The sequence below is a fragment of the Podarcis tiliguerta genome (assembly GCF_965153285.1).
Source record: "Podarcis tiliguerta genome assembly, chromosome: 16".
Taxonomy (NCBI): Eukaryota; Metazoa; Chordata; class Lepidosauria; order Squamata; family Lacertidae; genus Podarcis; species Podarcis tiliguerta.
Genome location: NC_139549.1, coordinates 25,903,046 through 25,918,830, shown reverse-complemented (window position 1 = coordinate 25,918,830; position 15,785 = coordinate 25,903,046). Strand labels below are relative to the sequence as shown.

General features: G+C 47.3%; 1 protein-coding gene across 1 annotated transcript; it reads left to right on the top strand.

Moving 5' to 3' along the window:
• The first annotated feature begins 1,795 nt into the window (after window positions 1-1,795).
• On the top strand, window positions 1,796-13,801 carry LRRC74B (leucine rich repeat containing 74B). Its single transcript, XM_083417827.1, has 11 exons — window positions 1,796-2,002; window positions 4,232-4,385; window positions 4,925-5,067; window positions 5,336-5,468; window positions 6,644-6,850; window positions 9,696-9,805; window positions 10,943-11,058; window positions 11,180-11,258; window positions 11,843-11,938; window positions 12,424-12,540; window positions 13,316-13,801. The coding sequence occupies exons 1-11, from the start codon at window positions 1,811-1,813 to the stop codon at window positions 13,322-13,324; spliced, it is 1,356 nt and encodes a 451-aa protein (XP_083273953.1). The 5' UTR covers window positions 1,796-1,810; the 3' UTR covers window positions 13,325-13,801.
• The last annotated feature ends 1,984 nt before the right edge of the window (window positions 13,802-15,785 follow it).

Sequence of the window (15,785 nt, the reverse complement as noted above, 5' to 3'; positions counted from 1 at the left end):
GGGCAGCTAAAATTGGAAAGGAGGGTCAACAAGGACGTGGCTGTTGTCTCCTGGTACGCAGGCTGAGACCCCACCTGCCTGCAGACTGTCTCGCCAGAGTGGTACATGCTCTGGTTATCTCTCGCTTGGACTACTGCAATGCGCTCTATGTGGGGCTACCTTTGAAGGTGACCTGGAAACTACAACTACTCCAGAATGTGGCAGCTAGACTGGTGACTGGGAGCGGCTGCCGAGACCATATAACACCGGTCTTGAAAGACCTACACTGGCTCCCAGTACGTTTCCGAGCACAATTCAAAGTGTTGGTGCTGACCTTTAAAGCCCTAAATGGCCTCAGCCCAGTACAGTGGTACCTCGGGTTACATACGCTTCAGGTTACATACGCTTCAGGTTACAGACTCCGCTAACCCAGAAATAGTGCTTCAGGTTAAGAACTTTGCTTCAGGATGAGTATAGAAATTGTGTTCTTGCGGGAGGCCCCATTAGCTAAAGTTTGCACATGTTGGCATGCAACCAGTCCATGCGGAATGTAGGCACCCTATATATATAGAAATGTGCAAAAACAGTGATATATTAGGGAGCAGGCTAGAAGCGAGGCAGCCATTCCTTACATCATAAGAGCCTACACAACACAAAACACTGTTGCTGTATGTAGGTTTTATTTTATTTGTTTTTTATCTTATATTTTTTATCTTATATTTTGGAAATGTACATCCAGTTTTCCCCCCTTTAATTTTTTTGGGGCCCCCAAGAGATTGGGGCCCTAAGCTATAGCTTGTTTAGCTTATACGTAAATCCGGCACTGAGTCCGTCCCACTGTCAAACAGATCTTACCATCAGAAAGTTCTTCCTTAATTTCAGTCGGAATCTCCTTTCTTGTAACTTGCAGTCATTGGTACCGCGGTGCTTTACCTCTCAAAGGCTACTTTTCTACAAAATACCCAATCTGATTATCAGCCAAAGACTGTTTGGGTTTGTTCTCTCTGCTTGGAACAGACTTCCAAGATACCCCTGGATTTCTCAGTGGGTGCATGTTTTTAAATTTCATTTTAAAGACCATCCCACCAGATGTCAAAGAGAAAAATAAATACCAGACTTTTAGAAGATATCTGAAGGCAGCCCTGTTAAGGGAAGTTTTTAATGTTTAATAGACTATTGTATTTTAATATTCTGTTGGAAGCCGCCCAGAGTGGCTGGGGAAACCCAGCCAGACTGGGGGGGGGGGGGTAATAAATAAATAAATAAATAATAATAATAATAATGATAATAATAATAATTGCAAAATAGAATAGGAAATATCATCACAAATTAAAATGACCGCACTTTTCCTGGTGTTTTGGATTTCTGGGGGTAGGGGCATCCTGGCATATGAAACGTAATGGTAACATTTATTTCCCTTTATTGAAAACATATTCACAGTAATATTATACTTGGGGGGGGGCGCTATTGTTTTTATTTTTATTAGGCATTTTGTGGTTTTATATCTTGATTTTATTCTGTGACCCGCCCTGAGACCCCTGGGGTATAGGGCGGTATATAAATTCAATAAATAAAATTAATAATAAATTAAAATAGTAATAAAATAAAAATGCTTTGTAACCCCGCAAACCAACCCCGAACCCCGCTTCCGAACAGATTACAATTTTAATTCAAAATAAGCTTCGGGGTTTCGAACTCAGGACCCCCGGAGCAGCTCAGGACAAAGTTTCCAAGCCCGCTTGACAGGGCGAAGCTCGGAAGCGATTCTTCGTCGCCCAGAAATACTTGATAGGTTCGCCTAGTCACCTCCCCCGTCCAATCGGCTTCCGCAATGCCGTGCTGCGCCCGCCCCTCCCTGGCGCGACGCCGTTGCCATGGCAACAGGCGGGTAGACCAGGCCCGAGCCGCGCCGATGCCGAAGCTGCCGCTGTCGCCGGTGCCCGAGCAGGAGACCGACGTCGGGGATCGCCTTCCCAGTCGCGGTACTCCTGCCCCGGCTCGTCTGGGCTCCGGCGGCTCAGCGGTGAGGAAAAAAGAACAGAGGAAGAAGGCCGCGGTCTTAAAGAGGAGGGGGAGGCCTGCGGGCTGGTGGGCGGGGGACTAGAGTGTGACGTGGACCGTGGGGGTTTCTGGGAATTGTAGTTCTAGAGGGAAAGGCTGGGGTCTGGGAAGCTCATGCAGCGCCTTTCTCTCAATGCGGCCGCTAAAAGAAGCAGCTAGGAAAAACCCGCAGGCGAAATAAACCACTTGTAGTATTCGTGTAGATGCGATTGGACCACAATTCCCATCATGCACAGCTGCAGCATGGGCAACGATCAAGGATGAGGCAGTGCGGTATAGTGGTTAGAGCAGGCCTCCCCTAACTCGGCCCTCCAGCTGTTTTGGGGACTACAACTCCCATCATCCCTAGCTAACAGGACCAGTGGTCAGGGTTGATGGGAATTGTAGTCCCAAAATTGCTGGAGGGCCGGTGCCTGGGTTAGAGTGTTTGACTAGGACCCAGAAGGCCAAGGCCCATACCCCCACAGTGAAGCTCACTGGGTGACCTTGGGCCAGTCACTCACTGCCAGTTTAGCCTACCTCACAGGGTTGTTGTGAAGATTAATTGAGCTCTTTGGAGAAAAAGGTGGGCTATGAATGCCGTGGTTAGAGTGTTGGACTATGTGAGATTTTAAAAGATTCAATCAATAAATCCAGCAACATCTGGTTAGCAAAGCAGGCGCCTTTTTGGATGTTGCTGCACTACAACTCCCATCATCCCTGGCCATTGGCCGTGCTGGCTGGGGCTGATAGGAGTTGAAGTCCAGCAGCATCTAGAAGGCAAGAGGTTCCCCCAATCTTGCTTTGGAGGACTCTTCCCCTACCTGATGCAACTCATACTCTCCAATGTTTCTCCGATGAAAAAGGGGACATCCCAATTCCATAATGATAATTTTACTTTTTATACAGTGGTGCCCCGCAAGACGAATGCCTCGCAAGACGGAAAACCCGCTAGACGAAAGGGTTTTCCATTTTCAGAGGTGCTTCGCAGGACGAATTTCTCTATGGGCTTGCTTCGCAAGACGAAAATGTCTTGCGATTCTTGAGTTTTTTTCCAGCTCCCCACCCCCTTTTTCTAAGGCGCTAAGCTGCTAATAGCCTTTTAGCAGCTAATCCGCTAGGGTTGCTTCGCAAGACGAAAAAACCGCTAGACGAAGAGACTTGCAGAACGGGTTAATTTCGTCTTGCGAGGCACCACTGTACTCCACACATCTTACTGGGTTGCCCCAGCAACTCTGGGTAGCTTCCAACATATATAAAAGTAAAGGGACCCCTGACCATTAGGTCCAGTCGTGGCCGACTCTGGGGTTGCTGCACTCATCTTGCTTTATTGGCCGAGGGAGCCGGCGTACAGCTTCCGGGTCATGTGGCCAGCATGACTAAGCCGCTTCTGGCGAACCAGAGCAGTGCACGGAAACGCCGTTTACCTTCCCGCCGGAGCGGTACCTATTTATCTACTTGCACTTTGACGTGCTTTCAAACTGCTAGGTTGGCAGCAGCAGGGACCGAGCAACGGGAGCTCACCCCATCGTGGGGATTCGAACCGCTGACCTTCTGATCAGCAAGTCCTAGGCTCTGTGGCTTAACCCACAGCGCCACCCGTGTCCCCTCCAACATATATAAAAACAGAATAAACATTAAACATTTTTGGCTAAACAACTAAACAGTTCAGCCAATAGATTTAATAAGAGGATACAATGTTACATATTGTTATTATATGTAAAACTAATAAAAATTATTTTTTTAAAAAAACAAACATTTTTTTAAAACTTCAGTGTACAGGATTGCATTTAGATGACTCAGGGGTCCGATAACTCCATACCCTCCAACAATTCTCCAATGAAAATAGGGACATCCTAAGAAAAAGTGGGACATTCCACGTTCAAATCAGAAACCGGGATGGCTTCTCTAAATCAGGGATGTCCCTGAAAATAGCAACACTTGGAGGGTCTGGCAACCATCCAGATGTTTTGGGCCAACATGGCCATATGATGTTGGGGCTGATGGGAATTGTAGTCCAAAACACATCCTCAGTACGTCTGAACAGAAACAATGTCCTCCTGTGATTGTTCCAGTTCATCATTCAGCACTCTGGCTGTTTGCTATCATTGTTTTCAAATCGACTTTCTCCTTAGTTCCCAGGGTTTGAGTAGATGAATTTTGACATGACTACTTGCTTGGAGTAAAATCCTATGCGTATGTCTTTCCTCAGAGTTTTTTGAGGCCCGCTGACGAGCCCCAGACTGTACATGAGGAAAGTGGTCCCTGTTACCCAGAGAATGCTGGGAACGATTCTGAAGAGGAGATGGAGGAGGAGGAGGAGGAGGAAAGGGATGAAGACTGGGACACAGACCTTGAAATAGAAGGTATGACTTAGAGGAGGGGGTGATGGCTGATCTGCGGCCTTCCAGATGTGCTTGGACTGCAGCTGCCTTTGGCTGGGCTTCATTGGGTACTCACTATTTCTAGAATTATGAGCGAGGGAGAAACAACTATTTATCGCCTTGTGACATGCAGTATAGTGGTACCTCGGATTGAGAACTTAATTCGTTCTGGAGGTCTGTTCTTAACTTGAAACTGTTCTTAACCTGAAGCACCACTTTAGCCAATCGGGCCTCCCGCTGCCCTGCTGCTGCACGATTTCTGTTCTCATCCTGAAGCAAAGTTCTTAACCCGAGGTACTATTTCTGGGTTAGCGGAGTCTGTAACCTGAAGCGTATGTAACCTGAAGCGTATGTAACCCGAGGTACCACTGTACACCTTTTGTGATTCTGAAGGTCACAATGCCCTTGGGTGGGCTGTCCATTAATTGCAGATGTTTTAATGGCTTGCCTTCCTTCTAAATAGCTTTCTTGCTTTCTTATCCCTTCCTATGTTGACTCTTTTTTCTCCCTCCCGACATTAGATTCTAAGACATCCCATGATCCAACAGGAAAAGCCAAATATCTCAACACCTGCCGAATGCACGGCGTCGTTCCCATCTCGTATTTTTTACGCCACATGAAAGATTCTGAACTGACCCTGAAGCACTACGGCCTTGGATCCAAGGTACCGTTTTGGACTACAAGTCCCATCAGCCCAGCCTTGATTGTCAAAGGCAGTAATGCTTTTGAATACCACAGGAGGGGAGAGTGCTCTTGTGGTCAGGTCGTGGGTGGCAACTGTGAGGACAGAAAGCTGGACTAGATGGGCCATTGGCTCCGCCTATGTTCTTATGACTACAGCCACGTGTAAGAGCGTTGGACCCAATGGGACTTTGCCCTGATCCAGCATAGACAATCCACATATTTCTTCACTTTGCTCTTCTGTATCTCAGGGAGCCAAAGCTCTAGCTCCTTCCTTGGCGAACAACACATCCATTGTGAAGTTAAACCTGAGTGACAACTGGCTGGACGGAGAGGGAGCAGCAGCCGTGGCCGAGATGTTGAAAGAAAATTGTTACGTTTCAGGTGTGTCCCTTAATTTTGAGGTTTCGAGAAGGTCTTTGTAGCAAGGACGTGGCAAAATACAGTGGTACCTTGGGTTACATACGCTTCAGGTTACAGACGCTTCAGGTTACAGACTCCGCTAACCCAGAAATAGTACCTCGGATTAAGAACTTTGCTTCAGGAGGAGAACAGAAATTGCGCAGTGGCGGCATGGCAGCAGCGGGAGGCCCCATGAGCTAAAGTGGTGATTCAGGTTAAGAACAGTTTCAGGTTAAGAACAGACCTCCAGAACGAATTAAGTACTTAACGCGAGGTACCACGCGAGTACTTAACGCCATGCCGCCACTGCGCAATTTCTCTTCTCATCCTGAAGCAAAGTTCTTAATCTGAGGTACTATTTCTGAGTTAGTGGAGTCTGTAACCTGAAGCGTATGTAACCCGAGGTACCACTGTATAGCACGGTGTTTGCTGACCTAGCGTCCCTCAGATGTTTTTGACTACAATTTCCATTAGCCCCAGCCAGCACAGCCACACACCCATCATATAGGCATGTTGGCTAGGTTGGATGGGATTTGCGGTCCCAAACATTTGGAGGGCACAAATTGGTGAAGACTGGGAAGAGCGGTTATAATGTCAAGACTAGGACCTGGGAATCTAGGATTCGAATCCCCCGTTAGTCAAAGCTCTGTAGGCCTCCCTGAGCCAGTCTCTGTCTCTCAGTCTTCCGTACCTCGCAGGGTTGTTTTGAAGATAAAACCAAACTCACCCTCATGAGCTGCTTGGAGACGAGGCAGGAAATAAATGTAACAAATAAATACAAATACAAGTGCCTAGCCCTCAGTGAGACCTAATAATGCAGTGGAACAGCCCTAAGAAACCCATCCTCTCAGGGTTTATGTTCTGTATCCTGAGTGTGGTTATTCCTTTTTTTTTTTTGTTTTCCAGAGTCCATGAGATAATATAATTGATATTTTTATGGCAAAGTGAGATTAGGGGAGGTGATTTTCTCCTTTGAGGATCTGTCAACATGTTCAGTTTTTCAGAGGTGACCACTGCTTGACCTCCTCCGATCTGAGATTGTTCAAGGGGCCAACTGAAGGCCCTGGAAAGGTGGAAGGGAAATGGGTCTGAAATGAGAGACGGGTTTTATTTTGTGGGAGTCGGGGCTAAAAGTCTGTCTTGTTCTTCCCTCTCAGATGTTGATTTGTCAGAGAACAGGATTGGAGTGAAAGGAGCGAAGGCTTTGTCCTCCATGCTTGGGGAGAATAGGACACTAGTAACCCTGAAGCTCTCTGGAAATGAATTGGATGAGCGTGCGGCCAAATACCTAGCAGACGCTTTTGTGATCAACAACAAACTGGAGTCCCTTGATCTGAGTCATAACATGCTTGAAGAGCTGGCAGGTAAAGCAGCTTCCCTTGCAAAGAAAGGCAGAGAATGGCCTTTGCCAACTTTGTGCTCTCCAGATGTTTTGGACTACAACACCCATCAGCCCCTGCCAACAGTAATGGCTCTGCCTGTTGAGGCTGGTGGAAGTCCTAGTCTCTCAAAAGAGCTGGAGGACACGAGGTTGATGAAAACTTACCGTATTTTTTGCTCTATAACACGCCCCCAACCATAACACGCACATAGTTTTTAGAGGAGAAAAACCCGCATCCCCATAACTGAGAGCAGTTAGGAAACCTCTATTCCTTTTTAAAGAAATAAATATTGATTTGGTTTTTCAGATTAAAATTTTACAATCATATACCAAACATAAATCATAACAACAAGATTCCAAGGAATTTCCTGGACTTCCATCTTCCCCTTTGTGGGTCCTGTTATTGATCATTTCCTCCTGCATCTTTTATGATGATCCAAACTCTCCAAAGAGAGTTTTCCTTCCTCTCTTATAATGCCAGAACCATACAGGACCCATCCAATGAAGCTGAACAGTGGAAGATTCAGGACAGGTGAAAAAAAGAGTCCATCAACTTCATCTGCCATTCATCTCTGGTAGATGAAGCTCCCATCTCTGGGCAGGAAACCTCTATTTCTTTTCCAGAGCTACAATCCCCAGAGTTCCCTGGGAAGAGGGATTGACAGTTAAACCACTCTGGGATTTGCAGATCTGGGAGGGGAATAGGAGATTTCCTACCAACCTGGCATCCTCCTCCTGCTTTGTACCCCCTCCAAAAAAACCTCCTGTCAGGCCCAGTCAGTACAGCCATAGGATGCTGCGGCTGATGGGAGTTGTAGTCCAAAGCATTTTGAGGGCGCCAGACTGGCAAAGTCTGCTTCAGGGAAAATTAATATTTGATCAAGGAGCTGTGCTCTATTTACATCTGAGAACTCACCTGCATATTTTTGCTAGCAAAGGGATTTCCAGAAGGAAATATCGCTTGATCTAGTTTTTTTTAGTTATTTGCAAATGTGTGCTAACAACTGTCAATATTATTTGCCAGGGTGCAACAGCCATGATTGTTCCCTCCTCTCCCTCATCCTCTGTACCAGCTCCTCTTCTGCTATTTAAATTTCTGCACCGTTCTGGATTTCTTGTACTATAGCTGCCTCCTACTTCTCAGTCCCCTTTTGCTATTCTTACAGCTGCCTTTCCCTTGTCCTTGGCTCCTTCCCAGCTGGTATTTGGCATTCTCTCCTTCGCCTCCCTAACTGAAGAAAACCTCCTTCTGTGGCTGATCAGGTCTTTCTCCCTTCCCATTTACCTTTTGATGAGGTCACAGGGAGTTGATGGAAAACAGGAGGGGACAGAGAGAGAGATTGAGAGAGAGAGCACAGGAAATAGCAACAGCCTAGGCTGAGTGGAGAGAGAGAGAGAGACAGAGAGAAAAAGGAAGAAAGGTAGGACTCAAAAGAGGTTTTAAATTTTATGTATTATTAATATTGTTTATTTATTTAGAGCATTTGTACCCCCACTCCACAGCCAAAAAGACTTCCCGGATAAGACACCTACCCACAGGCTTGCAATTTAAAAAACCACACGCAACACATAAGGGAAAAAGGAAAACATACAGACAATAATAAAAATGATTTTCATCCATGAACGGTACAAACAACATCAATGCAGTATTAAAAACTTTTAGGGCCTCGAGTTTATTGAGTATATGGAAAATAGCTGTGTACAGCTGAAAACGTTGGCAGCATTAAGATAAATTCAACAGTGTAAATATTATTTGATGGATGTAATAATGGAAAACCGATTGGTATAGTTTTTGTAAAATATGCAGAGATATAAGATACACAAAATGAACCATGGAAAGAGAAGAAGTTGTTGATATTTTAAGTATGCAAAATGTTTATTTTAAATTGTAAAACAGGAAATTTAATAAAAATTATATAGATAACATAAAAACTTTGAGAGCCTTGAGCTTGCACCAATTTCCTCCAAATACCTCCAAAGGCCCAAGAAAATTGGTATGTTTTAACTTCGCAGCAGAATCCCCAAACAGTAGTTTCCATCCATCTGAGTGGAGAATGAGAGCACCCCCTGCCACCTGACTGCGGCTGGAAGAGCCAGGGTGGAAGAGCAGTCCTACCTACCCCATCCAAAATAACACAGACACCAATCCACCAGGAAAGTCTCATCTGCAAGCCTTGGGGGGGGGGGGTTCGGGTTTTTTTTTTCTTTTGGTGGAGCACCAGCTCATTTCAGCAGGGCTACTGCAGGAGATCTTCCCAGCTACAGCTTTTAAAACATAGAATAATAGAATTGTAGAGTTGGAAGGGACCCCAAGGGTTCTCTAGTCCAATCCCATGGAATGCAGGAATCACAGCTAAAGCATCCTTGACAGATGGCCATCCAATCTCTTGTTGGTGTTCCTTCTGGTTGGAGAGTCACGTAAGCTGTTTTCTTTTCCCCAAGGTGCAGAAATCTGAAGTCCATGAATTCCTGCATTGTAGGGGGTTGGACTAGATATCCCTTTGGGTTCCTTCCAACTCTGCAATTCTACGATTCTTTGAACTCCCCTGAGGTTTTTTTTTGCTTCATACATACCTGCTTCCTGCAGAATGCTTTCTCTTTGCTTGTGGTTTCTGCTCGTCTCATCCCTCCCCTTTTTCTGCTCCATGGGGAGAGAGATCAGTAGCGTGGGGGGTATTGGGTCATGCTGATCTCCGATTGTGAGATTTCCAGCTCCCTAAGTCAGGGGGCACGTTGGCAAATGCTGGACGGGACTTCTGGATGTTGCAGTTGCTCTTATCTAAGGCTTGTGCTTCTTGGCCCATTTCTTGTGTTCTGCATTTAACCAGGCGGGGTTCTTGGACCAGCAATTGCAGAAAACGTCGGCCTGAAGGAGCTTGATCTCAGCTGGAACCACTTCCGGGGCAAAGGAGCAGTTGCTATTGCCAAAGGCTTAGGGGTAGGAGACTTGCCTAATTACAGTTCAGCTACAGTTGTAATGTCATATCTTAAGCATCTGTTCTGCATTTAGAAGGTCTCAGGTTAAATCCCCAGCATCTCCAGGCAAGAAGGCTACTTCCTGAAATCTTTGAGAGCTGTGGACAATACTGACCTAGCCCCTGCTTTGCTTGCAGAAGTTTCCTCCTGCCTGAAACCTTGGAGAGCTGCTGTCAGTCAGTGTTGACAATACTGAGCCTGATTCAGTACAGGTCAGCTTTCCATGCTACTTGCCACTGAAAATATATTCTCACCAGTGCATGAAAACACCTTGTGTCATGTTCAAAGGGATGCTTTGGTTCTCACTGTTGCTAATCCTTCCAGATTACAGCATTCCTATTTCCTTATTAAAAGCTTAGGAAAGTCTGCTTATGCGTCTCTGTTGTGAACACAGCAAGGCAACCCCAACCGGCCCCTGGCATAAAGAAATCAGGAGTGGGGAGGGCCTTAGCACATTGCCACATTCTGTTTCAAAAAGGTCGGAGGAGGCGGAGGAGGAGGAGACTTAAACAAAACTATTCTTCCTTTCTGGATCAAAATAGACCGATCTGAGTGGTCAGGGGTGGCAACTTGCTCAGCGAGTTGCAGGATGCCCTGAGACCCACCTCCCGCCAATGTAATAATTTTTATTTTATTTGCCGTATTTCTTACCCACCCTTCACCTTAAGGTCTTAGGATGGGTTACATCAATACAAAAGCACAAGTTTAAACAATTTGCAGTCAAGCAGAGTGGGCCCAAAAAACGTGCATCTCAGATGTCATATGATAAAAGCTGTACAGTGAAAATGCCAGATGCACTTCCGTGGGGAGGGAATTCCACCGCATAGGAGCATGCCCTCTCCTGGGCTGCCAAGCTTAGTACACAATAGGGTCTGGAAGGAAGAAGGTGGTCTTTTTGATATTTCAGATCTGTTTAATCCTAGGGTGTCTGAGCAGGTAGGACATCAGAAGAAGCCTACTGAACTAGCCCATCCAGTCCTGTTCTCACAGTGACCACCCAGCTACCTGTGGGAAACCCTCAAAAATGTTGAACCCAGAGCCCCAGAGGGTTTCCCCACCCAGAGCTTTGCTAAGGCTGCGTCGCTCCTTCCCTCCTCAGGCCAACATCTTCCTTCGGGTGCTGGACCTTTCGTACAACGGCTTTGGCAATAGCGGAGCGACTGCCCTGGGTGAGGCCCTGAAAGTCAACAACGTTCTGGAAGAGCTGAACGTTGGGTAAGCGTGCTCAGCACCCAGGTTCTTCTCGGCATCCTGGGTAGATCACAGAGAGAGATAAGAGAAGGGAAAGGGAAATGCGACGGTTGAGATGGTTTCCTCTTCTTCTTCTTCTCCTCAGGAACAATCGCATTTCTCTGGAAGGAGCCCTCTGCCTAGCTTTGGGCCTGAAAGAAAACAAAACCCTGAAGATCTTCAGCGTAAGTGGCTTTTCAGAGAGTGTCTGATCCTCTAGTGCAGTAATGGGGAAACTCTGGGCAGTGGCAGACCTTGGGGTCTCAAATTTCAGCGACGCCCAAATTCTGTGATCCCCGCTTCTTGCGATCCATTCTAAATAATAGTTGTGGTGCCCCTGAGGCTCTGTGCCCAGTGCAACTGAACTGATCACCCTCCCCTAAATCTGCCTCTGCTGTGGGCCTCCAGGTGTGGTTAAATTCCAACTCCCATCGGCCCCAGCAGGCAATGTCAGGGATGGAAATTAGAGTCCAGCAGCTTTTGGAGATCCACATGTTATCTGATCTAAGAAGTAGCGTTCCATAAGGTAAAGGTAAAGGTACCATACAACATCCAAAAGATGGAGGAATACCTCTAGAGAGAAGAGAGATTGCTTCTTCTGCAATCCGGGTGGAAAGTCTGCAACCCTCACCAGGTGTCATTGGACTCCATCTCCCATCAGCCCCAGCAGGCAGCATTGCCAATGGCAGTTGGGAGTCCAGTTGCCCAGCCCTGTTCTTAGTGCTTTGCCCTAAACAAACCCGGCACGTTTCTGTTCTGTGACCTGCAGGTGGCCAGGAACCCCATTCAGAGCGAAGGCTGCATTGGGATCCTCAAAGCCCTCCAAGCAAATCCTAATGCTGCCTTGGAAGTCCTGGATTTTTCAGTAGGTATCAGTCAGTGGTTGGAAGAGTGGTGTGGTGTGCTTGTGATGTAGTGGCCCAGTCTTCACCAGCCTGGTGCTCTCCAGTTTTGTTTTGTTTTTACTAGAGCTTTCAGCAGCTCCATGGTCACACAACCACACTGAGGCCGCTGGGAGTTGTAGTCCAAGCCATCTGGTGCAGGCACCATCTTGGCAAAGGCCATAGTAGGCAATGTGGGATTGTATAAATATTTATGTATTCAGTGAATCTGCTCCAACAATTCCATGCAGGGACTGGTGTGCCCTAACTGAGGACAGCATAGAGAATAGAGGTTCACATTTCATGGAAACCTAGGCTATAACTGCACAACCTGGATTGGCTAGAAGGTGATGGACTCCCACCCAAATGGAATGGGGGATAAGACCCCCTGCCACACACCTCTTTGAGAACCGTCTCCACCATGTTCTTGATGTGGGAATGGAGAGAGTATCTTTTCTGTCCCTTTCAGGAGATTGTCGTCAAGCAGGACTTTGCAGGGCTTTGCGATGGCATCCAGGTAATTTTCCCGAGCCTTCAGATCAAGCACAACTGGAGCAGCCGCTCGCTCAAAACAGACCCGTTAAAGGTACAGAAAGCCCAATCCCTCTGCTGGGCTGCAGGGTCTTTTTTGATGGCTCCCGGTGGGTTCTCATCATCCCGCTGCCGCCTCTGATCAAACGGGTTTTTCTAGTATTAAAAAAAAGCAAAATACAGAACTTCCCGAACCGCAGGAGATGGGGGGAAAGGGTGTCTCAAGAACAACGATGCTCCTAGCACACCTTCAGCTCTCGGGGGGCGGGGGGCAGAACCCAACTATCCTCAGTCTCTGTTCCAGCCATTGAGCAAAATCCCGGGGCGGGGGGAATAATGCAACACTTTCCCCCCAAAAGCATTTCATTTGTTCTCCAGACCCTCCCTCCCTCCGCTAACTGGAAAACATATGGTAGTGTCATAGATGCTGGAAGTGGCATTTGAAGCAGTGGTCGCTCTCAAGGACCCCATATGGTTAGCCTAACTTTCTCCACCCCCATTGATTCCTGGGGCATGTCTCCCAGTTCTTTAGTACAGAGACATAGGGGTCATCTAACCCCTTGCAATGCTGGTCATGTACTCCAACTTGTTTGCACTGGGTTTCTACAGCTGGCCCCAGGACTCTCACACGGCACATTGGTGGATATTAAGCCAGGGCTTTCAGCTTCTCTGGCTAGAGCCTGCCTTAGATACCTATCCAAGGGATTTCTCTCCAAGGGCCATTAAGCCAAATCTGGTGCTTTGCAACTTCTTGGCTGGGAAAAATCGTGGGAACAAGAGCGATGCCAGAAAGGTTTGCCACTGACTTATGGGATCCTTCTTTTTTGTAGGTTTTCTGAGAAGACACCCCAGCTATGGACAGCACTGGGAGGGATTGCTCATCTTTCCTTCCTTGGCTACCTGCAAAGTGAAGAAGGAGCCCATTAGGGGACCCTCTGCTCTTCCATTTGCTGACAAATAATGGTGTGTGCGTGTGTGTGTGTGTGTGTGTGCATGCGTGTGTGTGTGAGAGAGAGAGAGAGAGGGAGGCTGTGCTGTTTCTCCCCGTCTTTTAGCATCTGTTAAAAGCACTTTCGTTTAGACATGCCTACCCAGGTGTTTAGAAGGTCAATACGAGTTTTAATCTGCTTTTGGTCTATTGCTATTTGAACTTTTTGAAAGTTGTAAATCATTGCTGTTAATATTCCTTATTCATAACATTTTATCCTCTTTGTAAATCGCTTTGAGGGTTTTGGGGTTCTTGTTTTTTTAGAATCAAGAGGCGTATACATTTTATGCATAAAAATAAACTCACAGCCAAGGAACAGGAAAAAAAATCTTTATATTAATTGGCTTCTTTGCCACAAGCTGTCACACAGAGCAGAGTCACAGCATGACAGGCGAATCTAGTGATGGGAGCAAGCAAGCAAAGGTCAGAGCACAGAGCAAAACAGCAGGCGCGCTGCCTGTCTGGGATTCACCGGTGAGACATGTGTGACAAAACCCAGCTTCCAGCGTCTCATAAGCAGCTGCACAACCTCCCTCCATCTGTGGGTGAGAGCAAGGAGAGAACTTTGCTCTCTGGGCTTCCATTGCCAGCAATCTGCAAGAAGAAAAGCCTGCCTTCCTTCTCGGGACCTCTCTTGGCCTCTCAGTGTTTTTGCACTAGCCTCTGAGACAACAGAATCCAAGAGTCAGTGTGAGCAACATGTAAGTGATGCCACCCCTGATGGCGTGTCAGGCACAGCGGCAGCGGAGGTCCCCAGGCAAACTATACAAGAAAGATTGGCCCTTGGGATCTGCTTCTGGGAAAGCCAAATGCACACAGGAGAACACAGCCTGACAAAGTGGGGCTGGCAGGGGGTGGTGAAGGGCAGTTATCGTGCTCAGATTCATGCTAAGCAGTTGAGCAAATACTCGGCTGGTTCTTTGGAGAAGGAGGGCAGCTTCACGAGAGCAGGGAGGCCATTTTGAGATTCCTAAGCAGCCTGCGGCCTGTGCTGTGGCAGGAGGTTTGGCCCTGAGTTAGTGTGTGACCCGGTGGGTGGCAGTATAAACGGTCCTTTTAAAAAGGCTGTGGAAACTTTGCCAGTCTGGTGCCCTCCAGATGTTTGGGACTATAATTCCCATCAGCTCCAACCTCCATACCCATTATGGACTATAACTCCCATCAGCCTTTGCCAACATGCAGAGGCATACGTGGGCTTCCTTGCACCCTTGGCAATTGGTGTCCCCACTCCTCTCTGAAAATAAATACATGACATAATTCAGTAATCACAAATGACTCTTAAACCAGGTGTTTTAACAGCACGATCCTATAAATGTCTACTCAAAAGTTAAATCCCACCAAGTTCAATGGAGATTACTCCCAGGAAAGTGGGTACACAGGACTGCAGCCTAAATCTGGCAAGTCAGAGGCAGGAACTTTGGACAATACTTTGCTTGCCTTCCTGTTACTTCTGGCAAGGTGCCAGCAGAAAGGCAGTAACTCGGAGGTTGCATTCCCAGTGCACACGTTACTCGGAAACAAGCCCTGTTGAAGTGTCCTGGACCGCTGAGAGGCATCAGCTGGGGAACCCCCAAAGGAAAAAGGCTCGTGTCCTGGGGAATGGTGATGGGACAACAATGAATGGTCAAAGGGAGAAGACTGGGAAGAGGCAACAGGGCTTGGTGAGAGGAAGAGTTGGTGGCAGAGAGAAGCCCAGAATCGGAGGCAGAAGCTGAAATGGGTTATGGAGAGAAGGGAGACCAAGAGGCAGAGATGAGTAAGGCTGGTGAAGAGTCACGGGTGTTTCCTCCTCCTGCTGTGATAAGTTCCTCCCCACTTTCTCTCCCAGAACCAGAAGAGAGCTGAAATGGGCAGAACAGTGGCAGGCTGCACCCAGGCATAGTCTCTGGTTGCTTGGAAAAAGCCGTGGAGTGGAGGGGACTTAGACAGCTGTAGGGAGGCGGGGACTTTCAATCTCTGCAGCTGATTCATGGGGCCAGGCCTACTGGGAATGAGCTGCTATGCTTATTAGACCCGACACTTGGCCGACTGTGAAAATTGTGCTTTGGCTAGTAACAAGTTAACTCCAACTTTGCCGGTGCAATTTACAGCTGGCTGGTTCTTTGACATTAAGTCAACGGTCCTTGCTTTCTGGGTTAAACCCACAGCGTCACATGCCCCAGAAATTGGTCAAGGCGGGAAAGAAACCAGGGGAAAGCAACTCGGCTGTGCTAAATAAAGAGCCTTGCCTGACATTTCTTAGCCACCACATCAGCTGAAAGCCCCTTCTGGGGGCACGCAGTGGGAGTGGAGGGTGGGGCATAGTGTAGAGA

Excerpts from the sequence above, each read along its gene's own strand:
- LRRC74B (XM_083417827.1), top strand. The coding sequence starts at position 1,811 with ATGCCGTGCTGCGCCCGCCCCTCCCTGGCGCGACGCCGTTGCCATGGC. Across the intron at positions 4,386-4,924 it reads CACAGACCTTGAAATAGAAG|ATTCTAAGACATCCCATGAT; the intron begins GTATGACTTAGA and ends TCCCGACATTAG. Across the intron at positions 11,059-11,179 it reads CTGGAAGAGCTGAACGTTGG|GAACAATCGCATTTCTCTGG; the intron begins GTAAGCGTGCTC and ends TCTTCTCCTCAG.